This window comes from Xiphophorus maculatus, chromosome 11, assembly GCF_002775205.1.
Source record: "Xiphophorus maculatus strain JP 163 A chromosome 11, X_maculatus-5.0-male, whole genome shotgun sequence".
Lineage (NCBI taxonomy): Eukaryota > Metazoa > Chordata > Actinopteri > Cyprinodontiformes > Poeciliidae > Xiphophorus > Xiphophorus maculatus.
The window spans coordinates 13,179,609-13,197,431 of record NC_036453.1 but is presented as its reverse complement, the minus strand read 5'-3'; the positions used below and the strand labels follow the sequence as shown (position 1 = coordinate 13,197,431).

Here is a 17,823-nt window from a genome sequence, read left to right as displayed (position 1 = left end):
CATGTTTGATATATGAAGCAATTTTAGAGCAACTAAAAACAACATATTTACTTAATTGTGCTATAAAATGGCACCATATGCCTGAAAATACATGAATGTTCCTTTAAAGTAATGAAAAGAACATCCCATGTAGTTACAAAATGGAGGCCGACAGACAGCTGGCATTTTTTAAAATCGATTTTGAAACATTTTCAATTGATTCTGAATTACAGTCGTACAATGGAGTAGTAGGGCCGCGCTAAGAAAAATAAAATTACAAGAACTAAGTCATGTAATTAAGAGAATTAGAACATAGAATCACAAGAATTAACTTGTATTATAATAAAGTCATAATAATATGAAAAAAGTCATAATAATTTGAGAACAAGGTCATAAGATTTAGGGTCAGGCTAAGAGGAAAAAAAATATGAGAATAAAATTATGAGAAGTCATAATATGTTGAGGATAAAGTTACAGTATTAAGACTTTATTCTCATAATGTTATGACTTTATACTCATATTATTTCCACTTTATTCTTGCAATTTTATTTTATATATATTTTTTCCATCCTAATTTGCCATCATAGATTTGCAGTTCTTACGTGAATCGATTTTTTTTATTTTTTTGCCACAGCCCTAATGGTTCCAGCTGTTAAAAGTGAATGAAAAAGTAAAGGAAGTCAATGTGAAGTCCCGATGAAGACAGAAACATTCAGAGTTTGTCACAAGCAGAGGGATGTGAGGGATTGTATGGTGTCCAGGAGCTGCTGGGCGCTGGTTTGGTTTTAACCGCCTGACGGACCGGACGTTTGGTGGAAATGAGCCTCTGAAATCTGAAATCTGTGTCAAGCCAGCAGTCAGTTGTTGCTGGCCTGTAGCGCCTGCATTCATAAATGATTAAAGCCGTTCTTTACCCTGTCATGTTGCCGTGACACAGTTCTCCCCCTGATGCTAATAGAAAACTCTCATTTGTTAAATTATGAGTTGTTGTTTTTTCTTCTTCTTCTTTCCTCTGGAACATATTTGCTCTCATGAATCAGCGGCGTGTGATCGGCGGTTTTCGGAGACAGGTCTGATCCCGGTAATTGGATGTGCTTTGGTTAACTGCTGCTCTGGTTTATAATTCATAAGCCGGGTCATTTCTGGGTGTTTAATTTTTAAATGTTGACAAGCTGCTCTGAGAAATGGTGACACGTACACAGTGTGTGTTTACCTTTCAGATCCTCCTCAGTTTTTTTTTTTGTTTGTTTTTTTTCCCCCCTCAATGAACTCATTTCCCAATAATTTGACGTCCTGTTTGTTTTCTGTCACTTGATTCGTGGTTCTGTCGGTGGGGGGCCCTCGTCACCGGCGCCCCCCGCTGGCTGGCTGCCCGGCCCGGCTCTGCTCTCCACTCATCATTTAAAACGAGCCAGCGCCACCACAGGCTAACCGTCAGCTGCGGCGATAGATGTTGGCCCAAAGCGAAGTCTGAGAGGTTATTGCTGCACTTTTTCAAATCCTAACAACACGGAGGTGGAGCGGCTCAATGCTTCATCCTGCAGGCGCAGATATTGTTTGAGCAACGAGGAAGCGCAGCGATCTGAGCGATGAAGGCTCCCGCTGACTCGTCCGGACCCGAAGCGTTTCTGTTCACCAGGAAGGAGGGAATCATGGAGGCGTGTTTGATCTGCATTAAAACTGAATCAGTTGGCTGTAATTCTCTCACCGACACTCGACTTGTTTTCAACAAAAGAAACCCAAAAATGTCGTTATTACAAGTAGGGTCTTCAAATGGCTCTCGGGCTGTACTTTAGACATCCCTGGGTTACGATTCCTCTCCTGTCAAATTTAGCTAAGTTTTGCCTTCATGGCCGACTCAAAATGAAAAATGCGTGGCGTTCTTTATGGCGCATTCACTGAAGCCTCGTAATGTAAGCCTTCCTGTCACCTTTCTGTCACGCAGTGGTGAGTCAGAACCTGGTGACGGACGACGTGGCTGTGGTGGAGGGAGAGACGGCGATCATCAGCTGTCGGGTGAAGAACAACGATGACTCCGTTATCCAGCTGCTCAACCCCAACAGACAGACCATTTACTTCAGAGATATGAGACGTAAGTTTTACAACACACTGCCATGTTTGCCTTTGTCCTCTGTTTTGTCTTTAAATACCCATTAACATGAGTCCAGCATGTAACAAAATGATCAAATTGACACACACAAAGATGTGCTCACATTGTTTTCTTTTATAGATAATTTAACAGAATTAAAATTGATTGAAAATATAATGAATGGAGATGTAATGCCGAATCACACCATAAGGTGGCAGTGCTCGGTTGGGTGTATCGTTTGAACTAAACAGTTCCATCAGATACATGAAGAAGAGCACAAGCAATAAAGAGCCACTGTATTATTTTCGTTTATTTACGGGTTGTTAACGTTCTCCAAGCACATTTATAGTATTTAATTTCTAATATTCGTTATCTCACTAAGCTATCTTGTGTAACTATGTTTTGAGAGTGAAACGGCTGTCCTACTGTGTTAGCATTTTGGCGCTAGCATGCTAATTACCTAGCTAGCTTAGCAGTTAACTGCTTGCTCTTGGCAGTGGCATTGTTAGGCCAACACGTAAAATAAAAGTGAACATATTGATGTGTTTCCTGCCTTGTTTTTCGTTTCTGTCCATTAATGTGTTTTTATATGTACTAAAAGTGAATATGTGACTTTTACAGTCAACCATCAGATCCTGAAGCCTGTAGGAGCAGTTTATTGTTATCACAGAGCATCACTAGCTTTGGAATGGAGAAAGCAAAGAATTTCACAGGTCTGATATAAAAGCCAACAACATAATTGACTTTTACACTGAAATAACATTATACTGGGCTGGCCCGAATGCGTGTTATTATCATTTCAATCCATTTGTCTCTGTGTACACAGAGGTCGATAGGCTGCAGAGAAATGTTGCTGCATGTCTTTTTGTTGTCAGTGTATAAAGCCTTTTGGTACTTCTGATACAATGGAAGTCAGTTTTGCTACATATTTATTGATTTATTAAGCATTCATAGACTTCGTTTGTTTTTCTGCTACTTGTAAGTATCTAGTAATAGACAAACCCACATTTCTTTTGATTGTTTTCTTATTTGGGTTGTAAGATTTGCTTTTGAAAAAGCAGGTCAGTGTTTTTGGTTACTTCAAAACTTTTATAAATAGGAGTCTATTTTTTTCTGCTAATACTTTTTGAAAAAGTTATATATTTTTTTTGTAAAACTGAAAAAAATATCCAAAAAGGAAGAAAACGTGTCCATGTGTACCAACCATTCCACTGTTCGCCCAAAATCACAAATGGCCCCCAGGTTGCACTTTGGACACCCCTGCTTTAGTGGAAGAATTCATACTTAAATAAAGGACCTCAATGATTAAACTCCAGTTAATAACCTAATAATAATAATTCAATTACACAGAATCAGAAGTGTGCATGTCATGCCTGTTGGTTTTCTATTACTCTACTAGATCTACTAGTAAATATAAATTCTCCTGCTGTTATTTTGAACACAGCTGCAGATAGCTATGATTTTATGTTTTAAGATCAAAATAAGAACCTAACCCTGTGAGAAGTACCTGCATATGTTTCTAGTGTATTACTCACTTTACTGCATATATTGCTTCCAGCCTATTGCATAGTCCATATACAAGAGATTTGCATAACTTAAAAACAAAAACAAAGTAGGGGTTCACAAGGAATATATTTGCAAAAATAATGCGAATGTGACTGCAATAACCTGGCAGCCTCAGCCTCACTCCTGTATTTCTGCAGCTGAAGGCGAAGCAGTCGGCTGTGTTCATAAAAAACACATCAGGAGTTATTAAAAACATTTATTTTACCCCCAAACTCAGCTAAATGTTTTCCCAGATCAAACCTGGCAACACATGAGATGGAGGATGCGGAGGTTTCAGCGAGTTTCAGCCCTGACAGGGGAGCACGAGGCTGCTGCAGTTTAATCACCGCCAGAAACGGCGCAATCGATGCAAACACAGCGAGCGCTTGTTGTCTTAGCTGCTTAATCAAAGGAACAAGGCAAATGTGTCAGATGACTAGCAGAAACATTACTTCAGTCTAATTTACCTGAGCAGCACAAACAGCGACATGGAGCTGCTTTAGCTTGTGTTCATTGTTTTTGCTTCTGTTCCTCCCCTGCTGTGTGAGCCTGTTTATCCAACCCCACTCCCACACGTTGGACGCGAATCAAAGATGCACTTTCTAACATTTGAAGCAAAACAGCGTGTTTGATCAGGGAAAGAAAAACTGTGTTATCCAGACTGCATATGAAAAGGTCGCTGTGCTTCGTTTTGATATCTGCTTGCCAGAATGAAAACAACATAATAACTAAAGCAACAATTATGTAGTTTGGAATCTTTTGTAACGTGTTAGGATAAAAAACACTTGCTTTCGTATAAGAATGCACACTGTTTTTGATGATATAGTGTGGTTATGATTAAGTGATTAGGAGACTGAAGGTGATGCAAAGACTGCCAGTTATCTCATCTTGGCAGTTTATAAGAAAGCCAAAGTAAATATGCCAACTGAAACGCTGTTAGCTGCAGAACTGCATAAAATTAACAGCAGAAAACAACTCTCCACCATTTGGTCCTGCTCACCTGCTAGCTAGGATCAGTCCTGCAGCACAGCTAGCCGCCACAGGAAATTAGAAAAGAGCCCATACTTCAAAATTGTGGTATATTGTATTAACTGTGTATTGCTTTTTGACAGAGATGGACCAAAAACCTGAAAATGTCCAGTTGTTCTTGTTTACATTCAAGCTCGCTATAGATATAGTACAGCTAGCTGCTGCATGGATGTTAGAAAACTACTAGTTTGAAACTGCTATCAGTCTTGTGTTTGGAAAATTTGGTAAAAACTTCATGATGCTTCTTATACATTTATAGATTTTTGTCCACTGGCAACTACTAGGTTTTTGATTTGTTCCTACATTTCTCACTGCTGAATTATAAAAAAACCCATTTAAAACAACAGTTGAAAACTCTAGTGAACTGTGGCTTGTAAAGCTGTGACTCTTCATTTATTATGTTTTTTGTTTGAAAAATGAGACATCATAATGATAATACAAAAAGCAAATATCTACTGATTGGTTGTATTTACGAACAAGCTAGTCTTAGCGCCGCAGCACAGCTAACTTCTACAGACAGTTGGTAAATTAACAATGTAGTGTTCTTTTGTTATAAAACAAGACCAGAATGAAATTAAAACAGCTAAGAAATCTCCAGTCTGGAAAGATGAGTTTTGTTGTTGACTTTCCATGTAGAAACCACTTGCTGCACTCCTGTTTTTTGTGCAGGAGGCTCCACTTTTGCTTTTCAAAGATGTATGGTTGTATAATTACACATCAATTTGCAGCCATTTTCATGTGCGAGTGTAAATGTAGAATTTTGGGGGTGTGGCCAGCTGCAGCTTAATAGAATTTAAAGTGACAGAGGCCTGCAAACTCCTACAAACTCTTCTGTATCTTTGTGTTTTCTGCTACTGCTGGACTGATTAATGCCAACATGTATTTAAATATTGCCACAAAGTTTTAGTTTCTTTACACTGCCACTCCAGATATTTTCTGAGATTATCTGAATCTCCCTTTTTACGCCCGAGCTGTCAGCGGTGCGGCCAGCGTGTGTATTTTTCTTTATGTTTTGACCTTTCTGTTGAGTTGAAACTTCCTGTCCGTGCTCTCGTGAAGCGGCGGCCTCAGTAAACTCCTGTGAGGTGAAACGTCAATCACTCCTTCGGTCTCTCTGCTCCGTTCCTTCAGCCCGGCCTGCCGCATCCGGCACAAGGGCAGCGTTTACCCAATGCCCTCACGTGTGCACCAAACAAAACTCTGCGTTTATCTGCTGTGGGGCCGACGAAGAGCCGACTCCCACAGCGCCAGCTGTCAAGGGCAACGTGTTCTGCTTTGACGGCGGCTCCTTGATCTCCTGTGATCCCTCCTAGGCATCTTGGCTGCGGCTGCACCGCTTCATTATGACATAACCTTCCAAACAACATCTCACATCTGCTGGATCCCAGACTAAATCCGCAGAGGTGGATTATATCAGCGAGTTGGAGATGGAGAGGAAGAGAGGCGATTTGCGTTCAGACCGCTGGTCGTCGTTTTGCTCCGCGTTACGGACACCAGAAAGCAGCTTTTATGCTTCCCGCCAGGCAAATATGTGGAGCGTAATCAATTTTAGTCAAGTTTAACTGAAAGTCAGGGGATTTCTCTGGTGCATGGTGTTATCTCTCGGTTCTTCTCCAGATGATTCAAAAGAAAAGTGTCCCTAGAGGGCGGTACTGCAGTTTTGCAGTGCGTCAAAAGGATGCAGTCGAATGAAATCTGTGAGAACGACTCAAAAACTTCTGAAGAAAACACTGAGCGCAACTTCCTTCATCACCAATGAGAACAAAAATGGAGTGGCGTCAGATTTTACTGGTTGGAGGATAAAGAAACATTTCACCTGGTAGCGCTAAGTTAACACGTTTGTTTTGGTTGTATTTACCCAGAATGCCCTGCTCTAACGAACCAAACTTTGTAGACAGATGGACTGGAGCTGGATTAAAGCGGACTAAACAGGACTGGTGTGAACACACCCAGGCCTGTTGCAATAAGCAATAAATCAATTATCTGCATGGTCATTTAAAATGAGCTCAATCATTAACATTTGCATGATTTATAATGTTTCTCTTTCTACCAAAAACTGGATGATAAAAGTCTTCAGTCTGTGCTTTGGTCTCATCTGGCCATTTTTCTGAAGGACTAGTTTGTTTACAGAGACTTCATAATTAATTTTATTTATTGTTTCTGTTGTTTATGTATTTTGGATATTTAAAATGTCTTCCAGTTCCAGTGCTAAATGTTCATTAGAATTTAAAGTTTATGGATCTTTGAGAATGTCTTCTTCCATAATATCAGTTAAAAAAGGTCTCAAAACAATATTATCACTTGCAGCAATAACTCCTGGGATATTTCATCATCTTCGCTGACTGTAGATGCTAACCTCTGTGAAAACACAACCATCTGATGCTTTCCTCCGTCTTTTTCCGACTTTCTGCCGACTGAAGGGTGGACAGATGGCGCCGTTCCAAAGCAACAGTGACCTTTTCGGCATGAGAGCGCTGCTGCGCTGCAGCCGCTCGCTGCTTGTAAACACACACAGCTGGGAGTTTGCAGCGCAGCCTGCCGTCTGTTTCAGGGAAAGTTTCTGCTAAGATTACCAGCAGCTGCCGCTGCGCCGATCACATCAACACGTTTCGGCGTTAAAGCCACAGAAATGATTCACTTTCACGTTTTTTTTCCTCTTTGTCTGGAGTTAAGTCAGAGCAAGCTTCCTTTGTTTCAGGTCAAAATCACCAGAGTGAGAAGAAAAATGTCCGATTGGTTCATTGATGTGCCAAAAACAAAACATAAATTGTGTGATGTTGCTTCAGTATTTCCACATAATGTTGTTTCCTCATGATGTCATCTATTTTATGAAGTCCACCAGTCCCTCCTGCAGCAGAACAGCCCCACAGCATGATGCTTCCACCACCATACTTCAGTTTGGATGTAACCAAACACTAAACTTTACAAAGCCTTGAGATAAATTAGAATATTACCGAAAAGTCCATTTATTTCAGGAATTTGATCATTAAGAGAAACAAACTCTATAGATGGATGTTTGGATGCCTTTACTTCTGTTAATTATGATGATTTTGCACTTGCGGTTGCAGAAAAAATTACATTTAAAATTATAAATCAGATCAATTAAAAAAAAAGATTTTTAAAAACAGAAATGTTGAAGTATGTTTAGCACCAACTAAAAGGCGATTATTTTTTTTAAAAGATGATTTTAATCTGACAAACAAACCTCATCAGGATGTATTTCATAATATCCTAAAATGTTTTTTTAATTTCAGTTTAATCAAACATAAGACGTGTTTCCAGAAATCGAGGTCAAACTGCAGTCTGGCTTCCTGTGCTGCTGCTGTTGTGTTATTGGCTTCTTCCTGGCTGAGCGGCCTTTCGGCCCACAGGATTTGACCCACTGTGGATAATAACACACATTGCTCTGGGATTGATTCACACATTTCTGATACATCCACGATTTTTCCTCTTAAATAAGTCCGAGAAACAAAGAAGACAATGGCTTTATGTTTGGGGAATTTTTCCAAATTGTTCTCAAATTTCCAGAATTTAAGTATCTGTTTTGCTAAATTCCCTTCATCCCATCTCTGAAAGTTTACAGTGCATCATCTCTGGTAGGTAGCGTGAATGTTCATACACATCCATCCGACCATGATTGGATCTGACTCTGACATGGTCAGAGGCATAAGTCATGCCTCCCTCCCCGTCTTTGAGTTTTCCCCTCGCGGTGCAGCACTTGTTGGTAAAACGGAGACACAAAAAGCAAAGGTTCTGCAGCGGCTGGCTAACCCAAATGCAGCATCTTCTGTTTGTAATGCGCACACCCACATGGATGCCGGTATCAAAGGACTGTGGAGAGGACTCGCACACAAACCGTGTCCTTGTTCTCCTGTGGAGGAGGGAGCTTTTGTAGCTTGTGGATCAGCGGGGAAGCTGTCCACTGAAGAGCAGAAAGGTTGAGGGTTGAAGGATTCATGTGATGAAAAATAAAACAAGGCAGCTCGGACAGAAAGGCGAGCAGAAACAGTGCATGCATGTGCAGGGTTGTACGTAGCTAAATATCGAAGGTTATGTGTTGGATATTTTGTCTTTTTCTTTGCTGAAAAATGGGAGTTTTTGCCATCATCCACGGTGAAAGCTTCAAGATTTCTGGTTTTCCTGCTGATTAGTTAATCACTGCTCTTGGTAAATTCGCCTTTTTTCCCTTTCAAACCCACAAATTAACATTTTAATCCCCAATAAATGTTTATTTATTCTGCTCATCCCCGTGTGCTTTTAGTGAAGATTTAATTTTACACTCTTTTCCCACTGATTCCCATTTGCACCATGTTACCATCATAAAATGTGAGAGATTGTGATTTGTTTAGGTCCGTTTTACCATTTTGCTAATTCATAACAACATTGACATTCCACACATTAAACAACCTTTACATAACCAGGTTACTTGTTTATGATTTTGTTTGGTTCCTGTAAAGTTTCTTTGAGTATTTAGAAAAGCACAACACACTTAAGATGCATTATTATTATTACTTAAACTCATATTGGTTTATTTCTCTTTGCATTCAACTTAATGGACATATTCATAAAACAGCTTAAATCTTGTTTAAGTTAGTAATTATTTCTGCTGAAAGCTGTTTTTAATTGCTTTGGTTCTTTTTCCCATTTGGGAAAGTTGGCTCAGAAAAACACGACAGAGTACAACGGCAGTTCAAAGATATTATACAGAATTAGAATTCATTAAAGAGAAATTTGTCTTTTGGTGAAATGTTTAAACATTTTAAATATAAATATATCAAAATTGATGGAAAATAAAAAGTTATTAAGTAATATATACAGATATCAATCTGGATCAGAAACTTTTTTAATTTTTAAATAATGCTCCAGTGCTGCCCTTAAGATAAAAGTGTAAAGAATTCATGTCCTGAATGTGTGGGGTCTGCAGAAATGGTAGCTGCCCTTTTATGACTCTTTACCTTTTTGCATCCTGTATGGTGGAAAGATCAATTCTGAGTTTTTTCTCACAAATATTCGGCTTTAAAATCTCATAAATTTCCACAATTTTTCTAGAAAAATTCTGACATTATTCTGAATTTTGTTTCCTTTTTTTTGTTTTTCTCGCAAATTTTCAACTTTGAGGCTCGACTTTTGGAGTTCATAAATGTCCTTGTTTTTCTTGAGATTTTCTGAATTTATTCTCAAAATGTCTTGAGTTTTTTGGCAGGAATTTACTCGTTCTGTTTTTATATATCCACAGTTGCCCTAATACGCCATTTTAGATTTCTGTGTTAAAAACGAGATCGTTTTGTTTATATCTCACAGTGCAACAAGGGCATTTTGAAGTGAGCTGGAGAGAAGAAGTTAAAGGTCAATTAAGAGGCGTTTGTGCGCTCCAGATCTGATTTTAAAAAACAAATCATGATGCAAATCAGTGCAAATAAATTGGCAAAGTAAACATTAAAGCATCATTAGTCATATTGGAGAGAAAATCATAATTCCAACTGAAGCAATCCAACAATCAGGCGGCGACTAGAGCTATGTAGCCTAGACTTCACACAGAGTGGGGAGGAGGGGGGTGATAAGAGCATAATTACCCCCGCCCCACCCTGTCTCGCCCACTCTGACACCCAATAATAAAACTTTGATGTGCTCCTCTCAAAAAGTAGCAGCAGCCACTAATCACAATTGATTGCAGCCACTTAGGCGAGGCACACTCATCATCTCCAGCTCTCTCTGGGTGGGAGTCGCTCCCTCCGCCGGCGGCTGGAGAACTAAAACTATTCAAATGAAATGCGCCACGAGAAGCACAGATTAATCAGGGGGGAGCAAAGAAGAAGAAAAAGGCTGGATGAGTAAAACAGGCGGCGTCAGCAGAGGTGAGGAGGGGAAGAAAAAGCCATTAGGAGAAGAACAGCGAGCAATCTTCTTGGGTTTTGTTTTAAAGTTTTCACCACAAGTGTTACCCATTATGAATCTGCAATTATAACAAATGGGAGCTTTGAGAGGCCTTTTTTTTCAAACAGCTTGACTCATAATTATATGGAAATATTTTAAATACGCTTTATAAAGGACATTTAAAGAATTTAATTGGAGTAACTGACCTTACATTCATGGCATTGTAACATATTTCTGGTGAATTGACTATTTTCTCCCATCACTCAAACTGCAGTCCAGTGGATTCCTGCTTTTCACTGAGTCTAGGGACCAAAACTGACAACTAAAAGCTAAAATCAGCAAATACTTGAGACTCAATAATGGGTCACCAAATTTACCTCAATACGCATTTAAATGTACAGTAGAAATCGTCTTAGCACTAGCGCAAAAGCTAACATCTGTGATCTACCTCGGCACTGGATTAGAGATTATGTGGTTTGTCGTCGGAAAAAGTCTGGAAAATCTGAGGTTCGGAAAATGACAAAATCACACAAATAATCTGCAAAAGGGACGCAGCGTTTTATGTTTCAATAAAAGCACAGGGATAAAATGAGGAGTAAGCCAGTTGTGCTTTGCAGACGCCAGCCAATCACGTGTCACATGACATACCTGTGAGGTATTTCACCTTCACAAGTTTTCCTTCAAAAATATTTTGTGCTTCACAAAAAAAAATCTACAAACAGACCAATATTCCTTGAATTTGGAAGGATTAGGATTTACATTCGCAGAAGAACCTGTGAATACTGAACTGATCACATTTCCAAGTTGCTCACATCCTCTTGATCGCTTCACCTTTTCAACATACAAACTTTTCACATTTGAATGAGCTTTACAGTTGTTAGCAGTAAAAATCAATGCCTCAGATCATTCCTGACCTCTGAGTTTGGATGGATGTCTCTTATCTGAATACCTCACTCTGTCCCACCTTTGTCGGCCATCTTTGTCGTTCCACTCATGTCATCAGATATGACAGAGCAGGCGAAGTGCGTGAAGCTAAAGGTCACCTTTTCTTAAACGCACACAAAACCCAGGCAGAGATGAGTTCTGGTGATGTAGCGATGAAGGACCGTCTGCAGCGTCTCCCAGCCCGTCTTCATTCGTCCTCGTCCTAAATACGGCCGTCCCCGTCCTGCCGTGCAGCACAAAAGCAGCATCCGCCTCTTCATCTCTGTCCCCGTCCCAAACCTTGAACGGCGGCGTCCTTGTTTTCTGAATGTTTATTTATTCTGCTCATGCTCGCATTATGATCCAATATTTAGAAGTGACACATAAAGGGATTAGAGAGAGGAGAGGAAAACGTCTTGATGAAACAGATTAAAATCAATTCTTGAAACAACAAACGTTTGGATTAAAAATCCATTTTTGTTGTTAGAGGTTGGATGTTTGGAATATGACAACAGACAATGGAAACTTTAATTACAAACCTGACGGCAACGGAACAAAAGACTTTTGGTGTGATAGAAAAAGTACTTGATCTGTGGCTATTTTTTCTGAATTTGCATTCTGTAATTTTTGTGAAAGTTTCAGGTCAATGTGCAGAAAGAGAGAATATCAACAAAAGTGGGTGATTTGATTGGTTAGCGTTGACTCAAACCTGTAGTTCATCCCTCAGCAAAAATGTAAAACTCAACAAACTAATTTCTTTGCAGCATTAAATGTTTCTTGTCTGTGTCCACGGACCATTTATTCAAACAAAATTAAAAAAATTAATTTGCAACACGGCAATTGTGAAAAAAAAAAAGTAAAAGTTTTGATAACTTTTTTGCGCTAAGATGAGGAGATTTTTCGGTTGTATCAAAATTGGTGTATTTCTCAAAACCGGCAATGGAAAAACTTTTTTTTTGGCATCACATGAATCACATGATCAACAACTGGATGATACTACTGACAAAAACCATGAAGAAGTTGACAGGAAGTGGTAGGATCATGTCTTTCAATGACTTATCGTGTGAACAAACTAATTCACATGTGAATTTATTTGTTTTCCTTATTTAATGGGAACACTGCAACTGAAAAGTTCTGCTTTTCCGACATTAGAGGAATATTGATAAAGTTTTGTGCACATTTTAAATGGAAATACAGCTTTTGGTTTGATATTCTGCATAGTTCAGAACATCTTTGCTCCACAGATTTTCTATTGGACTTGGAGTTTAGGAGCAGCCTGGTTTTGTCTGCTTTAATCCAACCTAGAAAGTCCGGTTCGTTTGGTGAGCTGTGAATACGTAATCTAAGTTCGGCTGAAGTGAACTCTGGTTCGGTTTAAATACATGTGCGAACGCCAATTGGACTGGGGACCGCTCCAAAAGCAGGAAGTAGACTACAGCACAGGGCATTCTGGGTAAATACAACCAAAACAAACGTGCTAGCCTAGCGCTAGCATGAGAAATGACTCATGGTCTTTTGCCAACAACAAAAGAGAAATCCTCCAACCGCTAAAATCTGACGCCTCCATCTTGTTTCCATTTGGTGAAGAAGGAAGTTGCTCTCAGTGTCTTCACAGGTTTTTATTGTTTCCTTCAGTGGTTCTTGGTGCAGCGCCCCCACAGGCGAGGAGGGGAACAGGTTGCTCAAAGGGTTTGGGTAGTTTGACTCAGAGCAGAGAGAACCAATAGACTTTGATCCCAATTGAACCGGGTCGATTGGACTATCAGGAGAGAAAACTGGCTGGCTCACCAGCACTTCTTTTTAGTCATCTTTTGCTGCCTTAGTGATGTTTCATCACAATTTTATTTTATTTTTATAAATTCTGGTTGACAAGAAACGTTTCTCCAGGATTTTATGACTCATGGATTGTCTTCTGACCTCATCAATGCTAACTGAAATGAATCCCACAGCATAATGCAGCCACTTTATGCCTAACTGTGGAGATCATATTCTTCAGGAAAGACTCAGCAATTTTTGTTTTGCGGGTTTCAGAACATTTATCTGCTGGTGATTGTATTTACAGCCATCTAAAGGAAATGTGTTTATAAATGCATCTAAATCTAGGGAGAGAACACTGCTGTACTTCACTTAGTAGCAAAATCAATTTTAAATGGATTTCCAGGCACTTTTCTAGCAGCAGCTTGTCACAAAGACACACTATGTTCTCATTTCTTTACTTAAACAAAATTCTTCCTCGCATCAACAACGGGTTTCCCAGAAGAACTGTAAATCTGTAGATGGATTTATCCAGAGAACAGCAAAATTCAGACGGCAGCTAAACTTGTAAAATGAGTTTATTTTTTTGGCATCACCTCTTCATCCTTCATCGCAACATTTTGCATGTTTTCCCCACATTTTTTTTAAAAGATGTGCTGCAGTCAGAGGTTCAAAAGTTTAATATGAAAAACTGTCATTAATCATTGAGCTAAATGAAGTTTTTAATGATGAAGTCATTAATTCAGATGCATGCTGATGCGGCTCTGGATGTTTTTTTTATGATGCTTTTTTTTTTTTTTGCTTTCCTCCTCTAACAGGACGGTCGTCTCTGTGTGAATCTGGTGGTTAAGCGAAGCGGCTTAGCAGAATGCGACAGAACATAAAGCGATCTTTCTCAGTCAAACATTTTGATTCCATGTTGTGCGCGGATGAACGATGACCTGCAGACCCTCCCCTGCGATGCTCTCTCTCTCTGCCTGATTAACTTTAATGAAGGCTGCTAAATACATCTCGTTTCTCCCAGATTTGACCTTGGATCTCATTAATTTCATTAAACTTTTGCACCAGGAAGGAAAAGACCGACTTGAAATAAAAACTGCCGTTCTGTTCATTTGGTTTTTTTTTGTTTGTTTGTTTTTCTTTTCAGTAAAGTGAGTAAAATCAGGCAGATTTGCTGTGCAGATGCAGAACGTTTTAATTGACCCTTAGCTAAAATTGCAGATGCAGGGAGCGTCACACTGTTGCATCAACCTCCTTCTGTTCATTATTTGTGAAATTCCTGTGCAGACATGCCCCAGCGGGCTCGCCGTCTCCTCACATCTGCTGAAAGGTGCTTTTTGTTAGAAGCATTTAATGATTCAAGCTTTCAGTGAAAGCGGGTCGGGATGTGAGCGGGTCAGGGTCAGAGTCGCTGTCAGAGCGGCGGGAGACGGTCGGCTTTCATCACAGCCACACGTTGTCTTCCTGCATTACAGCTGACTGAGCGGCTCAGGTAGGCGGCCAAACCGGGTCAGCTGGGACAAAAGGGACCGCACGACTTCTGAGTTTGTGAAGGACGGCCAGGGACGAAGTTTCTGTTCATGGAAACCGCGTCTGCTTGAACATGCAACATACAGAATCATTAGACTTAGACTTAGACTGACTTTATTATCATTTTGCATGCACAGGGTGTATACAGAACGAAATTTCGTTGCATACGGCTCAGGACAATGTTTTGAGCTTCCAATGTTGTGAGGTTACTCCAGAATAAAATGAAATACAGTATGTAGCACCCCACTGCTCCGTCCGCTGGTAACCGGGACAAGAACTTAACTCACTGGTGGGGTGGCTATTAGGGTTCGAATAGTTCTGGTAGATACCACACAGGTTTACCAATACTGAGTAATTCCCTACTCTTCCACTTATCATACACTCCTATGATGCAACATAAATTACTCCAGACAACCAGCTACCTGAAAAGATTCTTTTAATAAGAGCTTAAGAAAAATAAAATCCCCAAAACAATCAAAAACTTAAACATAGAACGAGGTTATCAAGTCCCTCACAACGAATGTTTCCCAAAACAAAATAAAGTCGATAAGGCACTTTTTCTCTCAGTCCCTTATGTTTTACTCACTTTGCCTTTGTGTTTTTTAAGAAAACCCCTTACTGTTAACTATTGCTTTACTACAACCAGAATTCAATTTTTGTTACCAATAGAACTCCATACATGTACAGAAAATTTACAGTTCAAAATCACAATATCACACATGGGCCCATACTCTCTCTCACACACACCCACACACGCACACACTGTCCGGTACCGGTTTAAGGTTTCGTTGCAGGCCTGGTGAAGCTAGAGATCGATGTCACTTCTTCAACGATCCTCTTCTCCGTTTAAACAACGAACCAACTCCGACGTCCTCTCCGTGAAGGATGCTTCGCGAGTCCAACTTCCTTTAAAACTCCGCCACCCGAGTTGCAGGACTGCTCCTCCGTCGCGCTGAAATCAGTGTCGCCATGTCCCTCTCGCCACCTCGGATCAGCCGCAGTTCTCCTTGATTCAGCCGCAGTTTTCCTCCGTGCTTTTCACTGCAGAATTCTTCCGCAAATATCCCACAGCCCGTGTGCAGGATTATTTATGCAGAACGAACCCTAACAATCCAGTTCCTTCTCCCATCTCAACCTCAGCAAACATTAGCAGCGATCACCATTAGCTTCTTCTTCTTCTCTCCCCCGCGCTCTTCTCCTCTCTTCTTCCCATAATCCCATTGTTCAGTTCTTTTTTTTCTCTCTGTTGAGTTCACTTGTCCCTCGTTAACCTAAACTACTTTCATAGGTAGGATATTCAATATAGTCTTTAAACAAATGGGATGATTAATCAAACAATACACTTATGTAACTACACAAGTCACCTCCAGAAAAGTTTTGGCTTTCTGTTTTTTCCATCATGTATATAATCACTCAGATTAAAAATGTACAAAAACAATACACATTTCTCACTTATCCTTTTTTTTTCTTACTTGAAACCAACCTTGTAAATATTTTGTAAATATTACAGGCCTTAAGTGCATGGTTTTTAACCAGGGGCTACAAGTATAAAATATGAATATAAATATAAAATATAAAGTGCAGGACTGACAGTAAAATAGAAGTTACTTAGTTCTGTACATGTGCAAGGTATGAAGTGGAGACCAGATTTTAAGTGCAGTCCAGTTAAGAGTTCAGCAGTCTGATGGCAAGTGGGAAAAAGCTGTTTCAGAACCTGGTGGACCTGCACCGGATGCTGCAGAACCTCTTTCCAGAGGGCAGCAGGGAGAACAGTCCATGGTGGGGGTGTGAGGGGTCACTGATGATGTTTCAGCCTCGGGACACGCAGCGCTGGGATGAAATGTCCTGAATGGAGGGAAGGGGGGCCCCGATGATCCTCTCTGCTGTCCGCACCACTCTCCTCACGTTCTTCCAGTTGGAGGCGCTGCAGCCTCCAACTGGAAGTAGAAATACAAATATGTTTTTATTTTGTGGGGAAATTCAGCTTGAAGGTAAATGGAAGCGATCATAGAGTTTGGTTGTAATTCCAGTAATCAAAAAATTACTGAAGTAAGATCATTTTTTGAAGAGGAGCATTTTTACTACGCTGTACTTTTTATTTTTATTTGAATAATTCTGTATCTCTACTCTTACTTGAGTAAAATTTCTGGATTTTCTATCCACTGAACAAAAAACAAAACATGTTTTAACCAAAAATTCACCAGACAAAGAAACACACACCTGCAGTTTCTGTTAACATTTCATAAGTTATGTCCTTTGTTTTTTTTTTGTTTTTGTTTTTTGTAATTATTGTATTTATATGAATTATTTTCATTTTAAAGCACCAATGCTTCCATGTAACGTTTTATTTTGGTCCGTCTGATGGCGTAATTTTTAAATAGTAAATAACGAAGGTTTTGTTCAGTTACTCAGTACTTGATCATTTTTTATACTTGAGTAATTTTTTGGATGGCTACTTTTTACTTTTGATTAAAAATATGTGGATGTAGTGCTTTTCTTACTAGAGCATAATTTTTGGGTTCTCTACCCACCTCTGATCTTATCCAAACTCTGGTAAAAAATATGTATAAATGCAGAAAAATAAGAATAAAAGAGCAGAGAATACAGCATAAGAAATAATACTGTATTGTTAGCATTTAAAACGCTCCCTGTTTAAAACTAATGTGCAACTGAGTAGGGCAATTTAAATATTATTAATATAATTGTCATATCAATGAAGTCGACAGATGAACAAGTGTTGAATATTTATGTAACTAAATGAGTCAGAGGAGATCGGATCGATCCAAAATATCCATAATATCAATACCAAGTCGGTATCGGAGTTATGGTAAGATCAATACTTTGTTTCAGGTTCACTTTTGAAAATTTATGTTGTGTTCGTATTGTAGTTTCTCAAAAAAAAAAAACAATTTGCTGTGATTTCTTGTCAAATGTAATTTTTGCTCTTTATTCAGGAAAAGTGCACAGAAACTTGTTCTGTTTTCCTGTTGTTGCTGTTTGTCGTTTTAATACGATGTTAAAGTTCTGCAGCTATAAACTGTTTAAACAAAAATAAATCAAAGGAAAGAAAATGACCAGAAGGTCAGAAGTTTGAAGAT

The 17,823-nt window shown here is 39.4% G+C and overlaps 1 protein-coding gene across 4 annotated transcripts in view; it reads left to right on the top strand.

The window, feature by feature from the left end:
• The window catches only part of LOC102219342 (cell adhesion molecule 1-like), a 388,017-nt gene that overhangs the window by 289,199 nt on the left and 80,995 nt on the right, over positions 1–17,823 (top strand). For all 4 annotated transcript variants that reach the window (XM_023342782.1, XM_023342783.1, XM_023342784.1 and 1 more), the window contains exon 3: positions 1,925–2,071. In XM_023342782.1, the coding sequence (XP_023198550.1) occupies positions 1,925–2,071 (147 nt within the window). The remainder of the gene's footprint in view (positions 1–1,924; positions 2,072–17,823) is intronic.